This window comes from Erythranthe guttata, chromosome 3 (genome assembly GCF_056151865.1).
Source record: "Erythranthe guttata isolate IM_541 chromosome 3, IM_541, whole genome shotgun sequence".
In the NCBI taxonomy this organism is placed as follows: domain Eukaryota; kingdom Viridiplantae; phylum Streptophyta; class Magnoliopsida; order Lamiales; family Phrymaceae; genus Erythranthe; species Erythranthe guttata.
Window position 1 is genome coordinate 18,339,963 of NC_142535.1, and position 17,714 is coordinate 18,357,676.

The following is a 17,714-nucleotide window of genomic DNA, read 5'->3' on the forward strand; positions in this document are numbered from 1 at the left end:
AAAAAAATAGAAAATAAAGCTTAATTAGTAGTCATAAGTCATGATTTGAAACAGTGATCACAGCCAAAATTCTTTGTAAAACTTCTTTCAAGTTTCACTACACACAGTCTTTGCTCTAGAGAACTTTGACATGGTAATGCTTTCTTGATACTTTGACTTGACTGTAATAATAATATAATTATCCTTCTTTAAATCACATTTATACATATTATAATTGTTTTAGTCTTTCTTATAACACACACCTATTACACTTTTTGATAAATATAACAAGGCACTTATATTTTTACCTAGTACCTCAAATACCAAGAACACAGACAAACTATCTTACACATAGTTAAACTGAGAGATAAGCCTTGTCATTCTTCTGGTAATTGTTTGGAGACTTGTAACTGCAGGGCTCAGCATCAACAAGCATTTTCACCACTTCTTTCATGCTCGGCCTCAAATTCGGAAGCTTAGCTGCGCAGAGAGTGGCGATCTTCAACACCTTTATCATGTCATCTCGAATTAAATCGGAGACCACTTTTTGATCGAGAACTTTGATCACGTTTTCCCTCTCGTTTAAATGAGTCGAAACCCAATAAACAATGTCCTTCCCTTCTCCGTAACCATCCTCGACCGGCCTTTTTCCCGTCACCAGCTCCAATAGCACCACCCCGAAACTATACACGTCGCTTTTCTCAGTTATTTTCAGCGAATACGCCATCTCTGCATATTCGAGGAAATCAAGAATTAGTCAAAAGTAAAAAAAAAAAAAAAAAAAGAATCAAGAATTAGCCTAAAAAGGTTCTTGAATCTTGACTAACCAGGTGCTATATAGCCATGAGTGCCTGCAAAAGAACTGAACTCAGACCCTCTGGGAGAAACTTGATCCGCCATTTTCGCAACACCAAAATCAGCGATTTTGGCTTCATAATCCTCATCGAGTAATATATTTGTCGATTTTATGTCTCGGTGGATAATAACTGGGCAGCAATCGTGGTGTAAGTAAGCTATTCCTTTAGCTGCGCCGAGGGCGATTCTGTACCGTTGGAACCAATCCAGTTCCGGTTTCCCAGCCTTAATTTCTCTGTGAAGTGCCTGAAAAAGATTCCCGTTTGTCATGTACTCGAAAACCAAGAAATTCGAACCTCCTTTCGTAAGGCAAGCGTACAGCTTCAGTATATTTCTGTGCCTAATGCTTCCCAGAATATCCATTTCTGCCGCCATGAGTTTCACCCCGTTACCCCTCCACAGCTGCTTCACCGCCACTGTGCCGCCACCGCAGGCCTTCTTCAAGTCTAGCCTGTAGACTTTTCCGGTGCTTCCACTACCGATCAAGTTATCCTCGTCCGTGTTGCATATTTCATCCACATCTAATTCGATATGCTGGAAACTCTCAAGCTTCCACTTTGGATCTACCCCATTGCCCTCTTCGATTTCCTTTTCTGATTCACCTTTCTTGAAATTCTTATAACTCACGAGCAATAATCCGCCTAGTAAAATAGCCAATGCAAGCAAGATCACACACAGCATTACTAGTTTACTTTTAATAAAATTTCGGTGCCCGTTTTTCTCGTCACAAAAACCCAACTCTGAATTGATAAACTTTCCGCTGCTTTCTTTTTCATCGATGCAAAGACCTTTGTTTCCGAAAAGTGCTTTATCGCCCGCCACCGTAAGAAAATAAGGTGGAATGCTACCTGAGAGAGCATTATCCGACAAATCTACCAAAGACAGCTTCATCTTATCGAAACTTCTTGGAATTGGTCCACTGAGTCTGTTTCTCGAAAGATTCAACGAGTTCAACGAGGCCATCTTCGAGAAACTACTTGGAATGCCACCACTTAGTAAATTCGAAGCGAGATTTAAGTCCACCATTCTAGGACAGTCGGCCAATTCCGAAGGTATTGATCCAGTGAAGGCATTTGCTTCGAAATGCAGAGATGTTATCTGCTTCAAATCGCCGATTTCCGATGGAATATTCCCGGAGAATCTGTTGTTGTTCAAGTATATTCTCTCCAGTTGAGTGAGCTTTCCAATTTCTTTAGGCAGCTCGCCCGAAAACCTATTGTTCGACAGTATTAGCTCGTTCAACTGCAGAGAAGCCTCGATGCCTTTCATTATCCCTCCAGTGAAATAATTATCACTAAAATCCATGACAGAGACATTAGGTAGGGCCCACACTCCATCTGGAATTGCACCTTCAAGCTGGTTTAGATTGACCCTCAGCCTTTGAAGAGGACTGCATCGAGCGTAAGTTTCCGGAAATACCCCCGAGAAGTTGTTCTCCAACGCGAGCAAATTCTGCAGATTCCCATTTTGGCAGAGGTATTTTGGGAATGGCCCGGAGAATTTATTCTCGGATATGTCGATGCCGTTTAATGGCGAAAAACGGCCGAGATTTTCGGGAAATACCCCTGTAAAGCTGTTTCTATATATAGAAAAGGCTTGGAGATTCTGCATTTCACCAAACTTTGATGGAATTTCTCCAGAGAAATTGTTATTGAACACGTGAAAAACAGTTAGTTTCTTTAAATCGCCAATCTCATAAGGGATTTTTCCATGCATTTGGTTTGCTGATATGTCGAACTCCTCAAGAAGAGTCACATTTGCAAGTCCAGCTGGAATTTCGCCGGTTAAATTGTTATTATAAAGCTCGATCTTGAACAGATTCGTCAACTTGCTTATCGACTCTGGGAATCTTCCAGAAATTTTGTTCTTGCATATATCCAATGTACCTAATGCCTCCAGCTCAAATATAGACTCGGGAATTTCGCCTCTCAAGTTCGAACCAGCTAGATAAAGCCAATACAAGCTCTTTAAATTCCCAATATCTTTAGGAATTTCGCCCTCGTCATAATTGTTATCCCCGAGGCCTAACGAAACCAAACGCGTCAAACTCACAACCCAACTCGGGAATTTCCCGGATAAGTTATTATCCGACAAATCGAGTTTCTCCAAGTTGGTCAGTGAGGACAGATTCGGAATACTGCCGTTTAAATAGTTGTCGGAGAAATTCAAGACTTTGAGGTTTCGGCACTTGGTGAGCTCGATCGGAAGGCTTCCGGAAATCGTGTTTGATGGCAGCGATAGAGAAGTGAGGTTTTGAAGCATGGAGAGAGATGACGACAACACCCCTGATAGGGATTTGTTGTCGAGCGAAATTTCGGTCACGAAACCGGTTTCTTGATCACATGAAACTCCATAGAATTGGCATGGAGAATCTGATGATTCTTTCCAAGATTCTAAGTAGTTCAATGGATCAATGAGGTGTGTTTTGAAATCTAGCAAGGCTTGTGTTTCTGGATTTAAGCATGTGCATAAATTGGAAGCAGATAAAAAGATCAAGAAAATGGTGAGAATTTGGAGGGAAATGGATTTTGATTTCATGGCCATTTTTGCCAAAAAAAAAACTTTTCTTTTTTGGGGGGGTGGGGGTGGGGGGGCAAGAGTAGACTAGTTTTCAGAGAGGGGAAATAAATTAAGTCCAGGCTGGAAGTGCATTATTGCCATTTTCTTGGTGGGTACAGCAGGTGTAGACCAATACAAACAGTAGCAGACTAATACTCTGCACCAAATAAATGAGGTCAAATTAATTAAATGTAGATTATTATTTTATTATATTATATTGCAAGAATTATAAGCCCTTTTTTGTTTTTTTAATTTCCAAATGTACTTGTGTCTGATAAAAGCAATGAACTTTTGTAGTAGCATGTTAAACAAAATGCTAATAGAATGTTTTAGGTGTCAAATTGTGGTTAGTGGTGGGAGTACAACTAATCAAGATATATAATTTCTCTTTGAAGCAAAGATTCAAATGGATGGTGTGCAACTAATCACTATTGCTTCAACACTCTAATTACCAGATAGATATAAATCAAGACTCTCTCTCTCACACACACACACACACACACACACAAGAAACATGCAAACATAAAACAAGAAGATAATCAAAAGCCAATTAATTACCTGAAGAAATGATTCTGTATAATAACCATGCAGCTGCTGCTGCAGCAGCTTCTTTTATCTTTACAGCAGCAAGAATCCTAAGAAATGATTCTGGGAAAAAAAAATGGAAAATCAGAGGTTCGCCATTAAAATAGAGGAGGAAGAAGAGAGAAGAAAAGTTTGTTGGGAAATTAATAAATAAATTTATTTTTGGATTAATGAATGGGAATGTGAAAGGTAAGTGGAGCTAAACGATTAGAGAAAGGACAAAATTTAAAGGAGGCCACCAAATACAAGATAAGGAAGCTATGTGTACTGTGTGTGTCTGTGTATTCATGCATATATATTTTATGTGTATATAATATAATATATAGATATATATATATATATGTGTGTGTGTGTATATTTTTTAATTACGTATTCACTGTGTAACTGATTAACAATATCTGAGATCACTGTGTGTTTATTATGGTGCACAAACATATGACAAAAAGTACTTTTTCTTACTTGCAATTTTGCCCCTTTATATTAGGTAAATTGCAAATCATGCCCAAACAATATCGTTATTACACATAGTTGGGAAAATTATAGTTTTGGTACCTATATTATACATCTTTCTCGATTTTAGTCCTTAATTTTTTCTACCACGAAATTGGTCCTCGTATAATCGATTTTTTTACACTTTCAGATTGGAAAGTTTGATTTTGGAGTTAGCTTGGACGGAAACAGCACGTGGAGGCACGTGATCGTGCCATTTCATCCTACATATGAGTTTTTTTGCAAGCGGCACAGATGTGATAGGTATATTTGTTAAAGAATACTCGTTTTAAAAATATTAGCATTTGGAACCATATTTTTTAATCAAATCCAACATGGCCTTTATAAGCAGATCGTGTGTTTCACTCGGTATTTGTGTGAGTATTTTTTCGATGTTACTTCTGAAATGACATAAATATTCTCTTTTAATAAAAATAAACTCAATTTGATTTAATTATCAATAATCTAAATGTTTAGGACCAAACTGCAATTTCAAAAAATTCAGAAAAAACTCTATTTTTATCAAATTCTCAATTGACTCCCTCGTTTTTCACTGACTTCGTCTTCGTGTTCAAATAATCATAGTCGCTGGCGTCAACACAACATAGTTTAATTAATTCTTTTAAGAAAAATCTTGATTGCATATCCAAAAAGCAAATCACTTGATGAGTGCCACTCTTTTCACTTTGATTGATTAATTAATTAGTAATTGATAGGACGGATTAGATAATACTACAAAAAATTAGGAGTAGTGATATATCATTAGTCATGTCCCACATGTTTAATTATCTTCACACTATATGCATTCAAATTTCAAATGATCCAATTCTTTTCATTTTTCTTTCTAATTTCTCTTACATTTTTTTTTACAAATACAGTTTTGATCCCTCAAGTTTGCAATTATTAAACATTTGGTCCTCCATGTTCATAAAAAAACATTTTCGTACTTCATGTTTCATTAATTTAACATTTTTAGTCCATTTCGGCAAATTTCTGTTAAAACTAACGGAATCAAGTGTGTGCCCATCGGTGCCTTAACTGACGAACTAACGGTAAATTAACGGTTAAAATATTGAAACATACGGGACCAAATGTGTTTTTTTTCTGAACATAGAGGACTAAATGTTGAATAAGTGAAAACTTGAGGGGTCAAAACTATAACTTTTACCCTTTTCTTTTCATTTTATTTTGGTGCTTCACGGGTTGTATTGACTATAGACTATAGTGGACCTATTGTAGAAAAGGTTAAAATGAAAATAGCACAAAATGTTATAAATAGTGGAACCCCCAATTATTGGCGGTACACAACTCAAGGCCTACCACTTATTTGACGTGACACAATTTTATTTTATTTTATTTTATTTTATCATATATTAATATATAATTAATAAATTGTAATCGCAATATTCATCATATGATGATGCTACACAAGTACAATGGAATAGGTTAAGACTAGCAAAAGTCTGATTTTGATGTATTTCTTTAATTCATTAAGATAACGGTGTCTAAATTTTTTTTGATATGCATCATTCTTCTAGAAGATTAAGATTGAATTTTTTCTTATATAAAATAAGAAATGTCTATAACTCATGGAATTGTAACGAGGTTTCAAGAAAGAATCTTTTCTTGCAAATCTTTTGTCCCTGAATCTGATTAATATGGTAATTAGAGATGTTAATACAATATTTACGATTTTAATATAATTACGAAAATACCCTTTTAGTCGTTTTGTCGAAATATTTACTATTATTTCAATATTACACAGGATGAAAGTTACACCGAATGAAGATTATCAAAAATTTAATATTATCACGATAATATTCCCAAATTCGGTTTAAGCTCTTTTCATTCGGTTGTTCGCTCGCCTAACACCGACAACATCAATTTAAACTTAAAACATAAGCTAGTTATGACTAAACAATCTAGTACGTGTCAATGAATTTTCAAAAGTAATTTAATTAAATAAAAATATAAAAAGTAGGTAACTAATATATTGTGAAAAATAAAAATAAAAATTGTGTAAAACAATAAAGAAAATAAGTAATAGGATAAGAGAAGTGGAATTTTTTTAATTATTTATTTATTTTAATGATAAGTTCATTAAATTCAGATCCAACATACATTTATTCTTTCGATTACGACTGTCGGATCCACACATTATTGTCCAATCTGTATGGTCATTAATATTACACCCCTATAATAATTCTTATTTATTTTATTATCGCATTTATTAAATGAATTAATCCATAAATTGATTCCATACCAATTGATACCATTAATAGTAATTAAATTATACCCATATTTAAAATTTGGACCGTTCGGTAAGCTTATTTAATAACTGATAAATTGTTTTAAGAGTTGATAAGTTATTTTTATTTATTATAAAATTTTAAATAAAAAGGCAGGGGTAGACGTATTTTTTTTAAAATCTTATTTACTCTGTAACAACTTATTTTAAAATAAAATTAAGATTTAAAAAAAAAAAATACCAAACATTTTGAAAGAACTTATAAGTTCTTAAATATTTTAAACTTTTTTTAGCAACTTATAAGTTTCGCCAAACACCCTCTTGGACTCTTCAGTCTACACATATATGGGCTGGGCCACATAAGAAAGTGAAAGGAGAATGCGGTTCATAGATGGGCCGGCTAAACGGGTCCGGGCTTTGAGGGAGCCCGATTACAATCCTTGGGCTGAAATATTCTATATGTTTGGATAATTTTCATTATTTACCCCTCAATTTTCATTATTTAAATTTTAAACCCCTCAATTTCACCATATACATAAATAAGCTCATACCATCCGAAGAAAATAGCGCAAAATCTAAGGGTATATCTGTCATTTCACGATGTTTACAGCATCCTCTACACCTATTTATTTTCTCCACCGTGTATATCGTTTGGGCAGAAATCCAGTTCAATTAGGGCAAAATAGCCCCAAAACAATTCGCACCAAAATTATAATAAATTTTTCTTTCCTCAAATTTGCCCCTCAACACCTCCAGATTTTACACCTTCACCTCTCTCTCTCTGTAATCATTTATATATATGTATATTCCGTAGATACATACAGATAGATACAGATACATACATACGCATCTGTATAGTTCGAACTTCAGATCTCACGAAATTCCGTTCCTTTACGAGGTAACTTGGCTACTCTTTCCACTATATTTTCGCCGTTGACGGCTATCGTACCCGACCCGACCCGAAGTTGCCAGAATTTATTAATTTAATCATTCGATTAGTTAGTATTGATTGTGCAGCTTATTTTTGATTGTTGATTTTAGTAGAATCGTATATGGGCATTATTAATGTATGTTGTGTGAATCTTATTTTGATTGTTTTCTTTGTTTGTAGATAGCTACTTGGGATTTCTAGCTTATTCTGAAATTTGTTGTGAATTTCTGGAAAATGGAATTTTTCGAGTGGAGTATTTCGATTTGAAGAGGAAGTGCTGATGGCGTGAGTTTCGGTGTAAGCTTAAAGGAATGATGCAAATGGCTGAACATGATTCATCCACGGCACCCAATGCGAATGTGGATGCAACTGTTACTTTGGCTGTCCAATTGGCTGAAAATGTGTTTCCCGATTCTGGCGTGGACGAGGGTCTTTCTTTAGTTAGCCACACACTCTCGATCGGGCAGGAGTTTCCTGACGTCGATACTTGTAGAAGGACATTGAAAGACATAGCCATAGCTTTGCATTTCGAGATTCGGATAGTGAAATCCGATAGGAGTAGGTTTATAGCCAAGTGTTCGAAAGATGGTTGTCCGTGGCGGGTCCACGTGGCAAAATGCCCTGGAGTTCCCACATTTACTGTCAGAACCCTCCATGCAGAGCACACGTGCGAAGGTGTTCAAAATCTTCACCATCAACAAGCATCGGTCGGTTGGGTTGCTCGATCTGTGGAAGCTCGTGTAAGGGATAATCCACAGTATAAGCCAAAGGAGATTTTGCAAGATATACGAGATCAACATGGAGTCGCTGTCTCTTATATGCAGGCATGGCGGGGAAAAGAACGTAGTATGGCTGCTCTACACGGGACTTACGAGGAAGGTTTTAAGCTTCTTCCTGCTTATTGCGAACAGATAAAAAAGACTAATCCAGGCAGCATTGCCTCAATTGTTGCCACTGGACAGGAGAATTCGTTTCAGAGGCTATTTGTGTCTTTTCGTGCTGCGATTTACGGATTCATAAATGCCTGTCGCCCACTTTTGGAACTGGACAGAGTTAACCTCAAAGGGAAGTACCTAGGTACATTGTTTTGTGCAGCTGCAATTGATGCCGATGATGCGCTATTTCCGTTAGCAGTAGCTATCGTCGATGTGGAGAGTGATGAGAACTGGATGTGGTTCATGTCGGAGCTACGGAAGCTTCTTGGAGTGAACACCGACGCTATGCCGAGACTCACAATACTTTCCGAGAGAACAATGGGTATGGCAGAAGCTGTCGAGACGCACTTTCCGAATGCATTTCATGGTTTTTGCCTGCGGTATATAAGCGAGAACTTTCGGGACACTTTCAAGAACTCGAAGCTGGTGAACATATTCTGGAACGCTGTTTATGCCCTCACAACGGCCGAGTTCGAAAGCAAAATCTCCGAGATGGTGCAGATTTCGGAGGATGTCTTGCCTTGGTTTCACCATTTCAACCCCCAGCTCTGGGCCTTGGCATACTTTGAAGGGGTACGGTACGGTCATTTCACATTGACTGTCACGGAGCTGTTGTACAACTGGGCATTGGAATGCCACGAGCTCCCTATCGTACAAATGGTGGAGCATATTCGCCATCAGTTGAGTTCGTGGTTTAACGATCGTAGAAACCTAGGAATGAGGTTGACTTCAATTCTAGTACCGTCTGCTGAAAAACGGATTGCGGAAGCTATATCAGATTCGCACTGTTATAAAGTACTCCGTGCGAACGAGGTCGAATTTGAGATTGTCTCGACTGAACGGACGAACATTGTTGACATAAGTACACGTGTCTGCTCGTGCAGGCGGTGGCAGCTCTACGGGCTGCCATGTGCACATGCTGCAGCTGCACTTATCTCTTGTGGGCAAAACGCTCATTTGTTTGCCGAGCATTGCTTCACTGTCCACAGCTACCGCGAAACTTACTCGCAGATGATATATTCTATACCCGATAAAAGTATGTGGAAGGAGAATGGAGAGGGCATTGAGGGTGGTGGTGCAAAAGTGGAAATTACAATCCGGCCCCCCAAAACTCGTAGACCTCCAGGAAGGCCCAAGAAGAAAGTTCTTCGAATGGAAAGTTTGAAACGCCCGAAAAGGGTAGTTCAGTGCGGTCGCTGCCATATGCTCGGACATTCTCAGAAGAAATGCACACTGCCCATGTAATCATTATTGTCAATTTTTTCGCCTTTAGTATGCATTTGCATGATCTGCTTTTTAAGGAGTTTAGTTAGAATTTGTAGGCTTCTGTGCTGTGATTATTGTACTGTGTAAACTGTATTGTTTAGTTAACTTATGAAAGTTTTGCCTCTATATTTCTCCCTTGGTCTACTATGTTATTTGATCGCTATCGAAATTTCCTTCATAACTCAATTCGCAGTGGCAGCGTCGAGATTTTGTTAACGATTCGAAAAATAACAACCCTCTATATAAAAGACTAATTTGTATGTGAAAAGTCATTCTACAGTGTCTAACAATATAAACGACACAAAAAATGGGTTTTTCAATTTTTTCGACAGTTACAAAGCTTCTGCGTTTCTCCCGTTTTTTCTGCTAACAGCTTCACAAAGCCTGCAAGGCAACGTATCTATACTTGCTAAACGAGTCTTGCCATAATCACCCAACACACCGCATCTCCTCCATGCATGGTACTCAGCATAAGCGACAGGGTCATTGGCTAAAGACTTGATGTAAGATGCCAGCTGTACCATTGAACTGAACTGTGTTCCGTCTATTATCGAATGAGGAGGTACAAAATCCCAAACGTTCGGTGCACCAAAATAAATAGGAACCGCCCCAGAATCGAGAGCGTAAAAGAGCTTCTCTGTCACATAACTCTCGGTCACAGTGTTTTCAATTGCAAGGACAAACTTGTAGTGTGACATGGCACAGTGAAGATGGTCCCACCATTTCGGTGCTTCTTTAACATTCTTTTCACACTCGGGGTAAAACGAGAGTGCTCTATCTAGGCCTCCAACATTGTTCATGCACTTGCCGAACGAGTGATGTGGTAATAAGCTTAGTAGCTTCTTTGCGAGCTCGTTTCTTTGAGGTAGACAGCGTGAAGAAGACCAATAAACCAGAGTATCCTTCAATGTACAAAATTGTAATCAAATTTCAAGAAAATCGAGGGAAAACGATAATGTCGGGTTTAAATGAAGAGCACTAACATTGTTCTTGATGGGAGATAAACGATAGTTTCGATTGTTATGAAAGAGAGCTCCGGCGTAAGTTGATTGGACATCATCTTTGGCATGATAACTGATGAAAATATCTTCGCGGAATGATTTTTTCCTGCCTGCTTCAAGATCCATATACACACGAAGAGGATCGCCAGTTCGCCTCTTGCAAAAGAAAAAAACAATACCGAATGTGAGGGAACGAAAAATCGACGAAGGATATATTACGCAATAGGAAAAATCATTGAACTAGCCACACATTGCCCTCTTCTGTCAAACACATATTTGTAGCAACAAATCAAGAAAACAGGAACTAGAAATTGTGTAATTTCTGAGCTAGGGTTCATCTTTAATTCCAACCCCAAATCCCCAAGTAAATTCTGCAGATTTTGCAGTAAATTCAAAGAATATAGAGCTAGTAGCTCAACGTACAAGTATCATAACAGAGAGTACAACTGAATCATAGACTGTGTGAGTTTACCTGAAATGGTGGAGTTGTAGTTTCAAACAAGAGGGCATCAGGTTTATCAGCAAGAACAGGAGATTTAGTCCACAAACAGCTCAACCCACATCTACAGCTATACAAATTATCCAAATTATCAGGGATCCAAGTCCACCCTTTGACCAGAACACTCACGTGGTTCATCTGCAACTCGCCGCACTGGATTGCACCCCCAACATCCTGCAAAGATGAGATCTTTGACGCGTTCGCCAACGATTCTGTGTGTTTTGCCCTAAATTGAGAACAGCCAATTTGAGAATCCCATTTATTGAATGCTTTGAGCAAATCCTTGAAGGGCTCTGATTCGGCGGATCTCGAAAGGGTTGAAAAGAGAAAGATTTCGTCGGCTGAAGGGTTTGAAGAACTGGGCGATGGGAATTCGAGAAAGCTCGTTGTTAAGAAGAAGATGATCAGTGCGAAGCCCAACATGAATGCGATCACCAATGTGTTCGCCGATTTCAATTTCAGTTGCATAATTGCAGCCCAAGTAAGACTCTTTTTTAATTTTTTTCCTGAAAAATTGCTCCTAATTTTCGTCTCTCTCTCTCTCTCTCTCTCTCTCTCTCTCTCTCTCTCTCTCTCTCTCTCTCTCTCACATTATTATAGTGTGAAAAACGAAAGTGAGATGGGGGAGATTCGTCTTCTTTTCTGCATGAATCGGAGTGAGTTTCCTCAAGATTTCTTCTGGTGTTTTTTGTTTTGTGTTTGTTTGACTAATTCAATTTACAGGCAGCCTCCCTATGGAAGAAGATGGAGTATACAATAAAATACATTCATACATATTTGAAAAATAGAGATAATTTAGTATATAGGCAACCAATCTTATTTGTTGTTTTTTTTGTATTTCTAATTATAGTTTGGTGTAGTTGTTCAAGTTCAATATAGTGGAATATATTTTAACTTGTATTGTCAAATTAGTTATGTACTGCACAATTGCATGTAATTAAATAATTGGGTAAATTGCAACCGGCTTCGCAGTTGAGGTGAAATTACGAAAAAAAAAATCATTATGTTTTAAGTATTCCAATTACCATCTCAACTATTAATCTGCTTACACGTTCATTCTTACGAGGTCAAATTTAGTGGAATCTTCTAGATTATGTTGAATATTCTTCAATTTGTGCCCATTTTACTCCACCCGACCCCACATTTTGAAACAATATGATCATATCTCTTGACTTGTAAATATCAGATTGTGATGCATTAGAAACTGTATTTTTGTACAAACGAGTGCAAACTAGAGAATATTCCACTGAATCTAAGAGATTCAGTTGAATTTGACACCATAAAGGTGGTCCGGTGGATGTATAAAAAGATTAAAAATTGAAGAGTGGTTGTAATTACCCAAATATTAGGTAGTTTTTTTAATTTAATATTACCTCAGGGTGTGGCCGTAATTTACCTTAAATAATTTTATTAATATTTTTTTAAGGAAATATTCTTGTTTTTTTCTTTTCCATCTATGGCTACATCCTTTGGGCTAAGTTTTGGCCCATATAAGATGTATATGAAGCCCTGGACTTATATCAACATTTAACATATTCTTTTATATTTAATTAAGGTGGTAAAATCTATTTAAATTAAATCACTATATTAATAATTTGATTAGGCAATTAATAAATCCTCTCTCTCTCTCTCTCTCTCTCTCAACTTCGGTAAATCTCACATCTTCGCTTTACATAGGTTGTCCGCATCTTTACTCCCCACTCCCCATCCTCTATCACCGCAGTCCGCCACCGCCGGTGGCTCCTCCGTCTCTCCGGGCGGCGGTTTGCCTGTGTTTATTTTGTGTTTCCAATTTTGAAGGAAAACATAAACCTCTCTGGACATTTGGGAATTAGTTATGGTGGTGGCCTCTGGAAACGTATTCGCCAAGGAGATGGCCATCAGAAAACGAATTGCCAGCATGTACGTACAGTATTTCTGTATTAATTTACATTTGTATCCATTCGTTGATTTTTTATATTTTATTTGTAAAGGTTGAAGCTCTATTGGTTTTCTTATAAATTTTATTGTTTAAAAATCAATTGAACTGGACACATTGATTCATGTTGATTTGTTTTCTTCACTTTACTAATTACTCAGGAATTAGGTTGATTTGATTAATGAGGAGGTGTATTGATGTAGAGTTTTGTGTGATAATTAACAAAGGGGTACCTTTACTAGGGTTTTACTTGATTCCGAAAACCCGAAAACCCGGAATGTAGTAGGAAATAGGAGCTCGGAGTTCGATTCTAATTTCTTCGGATCCATTATGAATTTTGTTAAATTTACTAAGAGTTGAAGTCATAATAATCTAATAGTTTCGGACACACTGTTGATACTTACAGTACAGACAACAATTTTCTTGTACTATGTTTTTCTTGAAGTATTGCTTTTCTGGTAATAATATTGTCACACTTTGTTGTAAAGTCGGGTGGCGTAATCTATTGAATTTCTGTAACTTGAATCACGTTATGTATAACTTATGTGTTTGCAGATATAATAAAAGAGTGGACGATTTCGAATCTTTAAGGGACTTCAATGACTACTTGGAGGAAGTCGAGGACATGAGTAAGTGTATCGCTTCTATTAAATAATATATATAACGGTACGCTTTCGTATCAGCACTCAATCTAAGAAATAATGTCTATCTTTATATTGCAGTTGTTAATTTAGTCGAGGGAATAGATGTTCCTGCTATCGAATCAAGAATTGCTCAGTACCAGAGAGAAAATGCCGAACAAATCATGATTGCTCAAGCTCGCAAGGTTTCCCCACTTTCCCTTTTCCAATCCATTCGCACACAAATAGTTACTACAAAACCCACGTCGTAGACTTTTAATGATTTTTTTTTTTCTCATCGCTTAACTGATGATTCTTCGTTCGAGTAGGCTGAGGAATATGCAGCTGCTTTGGCAGCAAGCAAGGGTCAACTCCCACAGACAGCTGTTGATCTTGTGAGTTTATCGTATGGTTTTGAAATTGCATGATATGTATATATACATAGTTATATTTTCTTGAAATTGCTCGGTTTTTTTTTTTTAACTGGTGTCTGAATTCATCGATGCAGTCATCAGGGTCGTCGCAAGCGGGGCCCACAGGTGTTGCGCAAGGGCAATATGCACCTGCAATTGCTGCACAGCCTCGACCAATGGGGATGGGCCAACAACCTCTGCCTCTTGGGCATGGTTCGGACATGCTTGGTCTCGAATACGAAGACGAAGAAACCATGAAAATCCGAGCCGAAAAAGCAGCAAAGGCAGGTGGATTTAGTTTAGAGATGAGCAAGAAACGGGCACTCGAAGAAGCCTTTGCCAGCATTTGGATATGATATTCACTTCTTTTTATTCATTTATCTATATATATATATATATATATATATATATATATATATATATACACCAGTTTTGTGTCTCTGTATTATTATTGTTATGTAATAGCAAAATCACAGATTGACTTGTTGAGTGCCAAAAAATTGTTCAACAAATCACTAGTGTTAAAAATTAAATCAATAAAAATCAAGAAAAAACACGGATCAATCTTAAAACACGGACCGGGGAGTAAAACTAATCTTCAAAACGGGGCTTGTGCTGAATAAAGACTTGTGCGGTTTTGGAAACAGCTTGTCCTTGTAACTTCATGTGAATCGAATTACGCTCGTCTTCACTCCATGGAGTTTCGTATCTTCGCCTCCACCTGTTAGATCCCTCGTATATCTTACAACACCTATTTATCTGCATTTTCTCCAAGGAGATTGCACTTTTGAGGATGTATAATGCAAATTCAATCTCGTTTTCTGTCCCAACAAATCCACTAATTTCCATTTCCTTCAGCTCCGAGTGAAATAATATGGCCCGCTTTTTCTCTTGTGGTGCATTATACTCCAAAAAGTTTGTCTGCAACCAAAACCAAAGCCGATCTTTAAGTATTTACAAAAAAAAAAAAACGGAAACAAAGTAGTACACGGTAAACTTTTCCGGCATTTATTCTAATAAAAATATCAAAGAAATTATCTTAATGGACTTACATTCAAGTGAAATTCTTGTACAAGAGAACAACTTTGCAAAAGTTGAGTCAGCAAAAGAAGATCCATTTGCGGTATGTTATATAGACTGAGATCTAATCGCCTAAGGTTCCGGAATATGTTAGTCCCCATATATCCGATGCTTCCCTAAGAATCAAGAAACTCAAAGTTAAGAAACTCGTATAGCAAAAAGTGTACAAACGAAAGAGAAAAAGAAATAGAGAGAGGAGACGACCCTTTTTCCTCGTACCTGAAAATAATCACCTCTAGAAACAAAAGTCAACGATTTCAGGCGAGGCAAATCTAATGCAAGTTTCCCACCAACGTAAGGCACGATATTTTCTTTGAATACATTAAGATATATACTCTGCAGTTGAGGTACGTGATCGAATATAAACTTGACCAATTCAGGATTCGCAAACTCAAACGAGACGAGATTACTGGCATAGAACTCAATCTCCTTTACACCTTCACAGTCATTTATATAGAGATACTTCAATTGGAGGTGGGGCCCACGGAAGCATAAGTTAGGAGGAGATTTGCAATTACCCATTCGAAACGAGATAAGCCTCGAACATTTGGACAAAATACACTCTATAGCACCGGGACATACGTTAACATAAGAAAGGCAAAGATCTTGGAGGGAGTTGCATTGTTTAGTCAAGCTTGGCGGCAACGAGCACAAGCTCAATTCGAAATATTTCAAGGAGGGTATTTCCGACAGAAGGTCTAACGGAAAGGAAAAATCACTAGAACCCAAATAACAACCGCACCGTAGAAAAAGTTTCTCGACGCCCAATCTTCCTAATGAATAAATGCAGTGATTAAATTGATAAATGCTTAATTTATAAAAACAACAAGATAAGCGGAAAGAATGGATCTTCGAACCCGAACGAAGCCATAGAAATCTATTCACTGATTCAATGATTAGATTAGATTCATGAAGCTTGTAAGGATCAATTTGATGTCCTAAAAGGTAGCGACAGTCGAATGCGATATCGGACACACATCTGTGCAGATTCCTCCACCTCTTCGACAACACGCTTGTACTAACGGCACATTTTACCGGCATATGTGCGATAATCGAAATCAAAATATCATCCGGTAGTTGACTAATGATGTCCTTTTTCTCTGCTGCTGCACCTAAACATTAACAAAGGGATTACTAACAATTAATAAATAAACAAAATTAGTATTCTCCAATACTAATTTATTAATAAATAAATAAAAAAAGGCAGTAGCTTATCATCATACATGAAAAGGATGGATTTTTCTCGATGTGGCATTGCAAAGATGGCTTCTTTTTCTTGGGAAGGGGTTTTTTCGTTAATAAAGAGAAAACAGCAATTGCAGAAGATAGAGTTACCAAGGCGAAAGCTACGCGCGAAGAACGAATCATTGATTGCTCCTGCTGTAAGAACAAACAAAGGAATCCCAATTCTATTCTGAATTAGGGTTTCAGGCAAAGGAATCCGAAATCTATTTTCTAATTAGGGCTTAGGAAAAATTGGAGAACAAAAAAACCAAACGATAAGGAGAAAATTGACAACTAGAAAGGTAATTCAATCCTTTAGCAGTAAGAATTGTTCTTCCCTTGTTGGATTAGCATATTTTTGTTGTCTTTTACAAAATTATCAGAATTCTTAATCAACTCAGCAAATTAATTAATTATTTATCATTGGAGAAAACATGTTTTTCTTCTAAAATTCGTCATAGTGACAGAATTATCCTTACTTTTATTGTAATAGTTTTTTTAATTACTTTATTTATTTATTTATATATCTTCTACACAATTCTATTTTTTCAAGTTTTTTACTTTTATTTATTTTGCATATTTTTTATTTTTAATACTATATTTTTATTTAGTTATTTATAATAATGTTTTACTAATTATTTATAATATTTTTTTCGATTATTATTAATTATTTTAATTTTTATGTTTTTTTGATGTGTTTCAAACTTCTTACTTTTTTTTTAATCTTTAATTCTTATTTTTATTTCTTCTGATTTAAAAAAAATGAAGATATTGTGCCTTTCTTGTTTTTTTTTTTTCACTTTTTTAAATTATTATTTATTTATTTGTTATCATTATTATAATTAACTATCTTTTATTTATCCACATACAAATACCAACAATTATAAGCTCCAAAGTTGCAATTTTTTTTAGTATACACAAACACCTCAAATTCACTCTCAATCAAAATGAACATCAAGCAAAATTATATCTTATATGCATTGCATGCTCTTCCTGAAAACACACACATGAAGGTACTTACGGCTATGCTTGAATTAATGAAACACGAGAACTTACATACCGCGCCTTTGCATCAGACCAAGAATCGTGTACATGTCGTCGTCTGATGCAAT

At 36.7% G+C, this 17,714-nt stretch overlaps 5 protein-coding genes across 6 annotated transcripts; 2 read left to right on the forward strand and 3 right to left on the reverse strand.

The window, feature by feature from the left end:
* Positions 1–157: 157 nt before the first annotated feature.
* LOC105974230 (Leucine-rich receptor-like protein kinase family protein) lies at positions 158–4,295 on the reverse strand. The gene is made up of 3 exons (XM_088815913.1): positions 3,952–4,295; positions 807–3,550; positions 158–708 (listed from the first exon to the last, which is right to left on the reverse strand). Exons 2-3 carry the CDS (start codon positions 3,376–3,378, stop codon positions 335–337), a joined length of 2,946 nt encoding a protein of 981 aa, XP_088672039.1. The 5' UTR covers positions 3,379–3,550; positions 3,952–4,295; the 3' UTR covers positions 158–334.
* Positions 4,296–7,205: 2,910 nt separating this feature from the next.
* On the forward strand, positions 7,206–9,973 carry LOC105974231 (uncharacterized). Its single transcript, XM_012999298.2, has 2 exons — positions 7,206–7,613; positions 7,827–9,973. Exon 2 carries the CDS (start codon positions 7,958–7,960, stop codon positions 9,824–9,826), a length of 1,869 nt encoding a protein of 622 aa, XP_012854752.1. The 5' UTR covers positions 7,206–7,613; positions 7,827–7,957; the 3' UTR covers positions 9,827–9,973.
* Positions 9,974–10,054: 81 nt separating this feature from the next.
* LOC105974235 (alpha-(1,4)-fucosyltransferase) lies at positions 10,055–12,480 on the reverse strand. Its single transcript, XM_012999303.2, has 3 exons — positions 11,321–12,480; positions 10,831–11,004; positions 10,055–10,749 (listed from the first exon to the last, which is right to left on the reverse strand). The coding sequence occupies exons 1-3, from the start codon at positions 11,813–11,815 to the stop codon at positions 10,180–10,182; spliced, it is 1,239 nt and encodes a 412-aa protein (XP_012854757.2). The 5' UTR covers positions 11,816–12,480; the 3' UTR covers positions 10,055–10,179.
* Positions 12,481–12,948: 468 nt separating this feature from the next.
* On the forward strand, positions 12,949–14,810 carry LOC105974237 (cyclin-dependent kinase-activating kinase assembly factor-related / CDK-activating kinase assembly factor-like protein). Its single transcript, XM_012999305.2, has 5 exons — positions 12,949–13,249; positions 13,821–13,894; positions 13,988–14,091; positions 14,215–14,280; positions 14,394–14,810. The coding sequence occupies exons 1-5, from the start codon at positions 13,185–13,187 to the stop codon at positions 14,652–14,654; spliced, it is 570 nt and encodes a 189-aa protein (XP_012854759.1). The 5' UTR covers positions 12,949–13,184; the 3' UTR covers positions 14,655–14,810.
* On the reverse strand, positions 14,729–17,061 carry LOC105974234 (F-box/FBD/LRR-repeat protein At1g13570). Of its 2 annotated transcripts, XM_012999301.2 has the most exons (5): positions 16,602–17,061; positions 16,236–16,490; positions 15,598–16,151; positions 15,351–15,494; positions 14,729–15,219 (listed from the first exon to the last, which is right to left on the reverse strand). In XM_012999301.2, the coding sequence occupies exons 1-5, from the start codon at positions 16,744–16,746 to the stop codon at positions 14,890–14,892; spliced, it is 1,428 nt and encodes a 475-aa protein (XP_012854755.2). In that variant the 5' UTR covers positions 16,747–17,061; the 3' UTR covers positions 14,729–14,889. The 2 variants fall into 2 exon arrangements, with proteins under 2 accessions (XP_012854755.2, XP_012854754.2); XM_012999300.2 differs by having other exon boundaries at positions 15,598–16,490; positions 16,602–17,054.
* Positions 17,062–17,714: the final 653 nt, after the last annotated feature.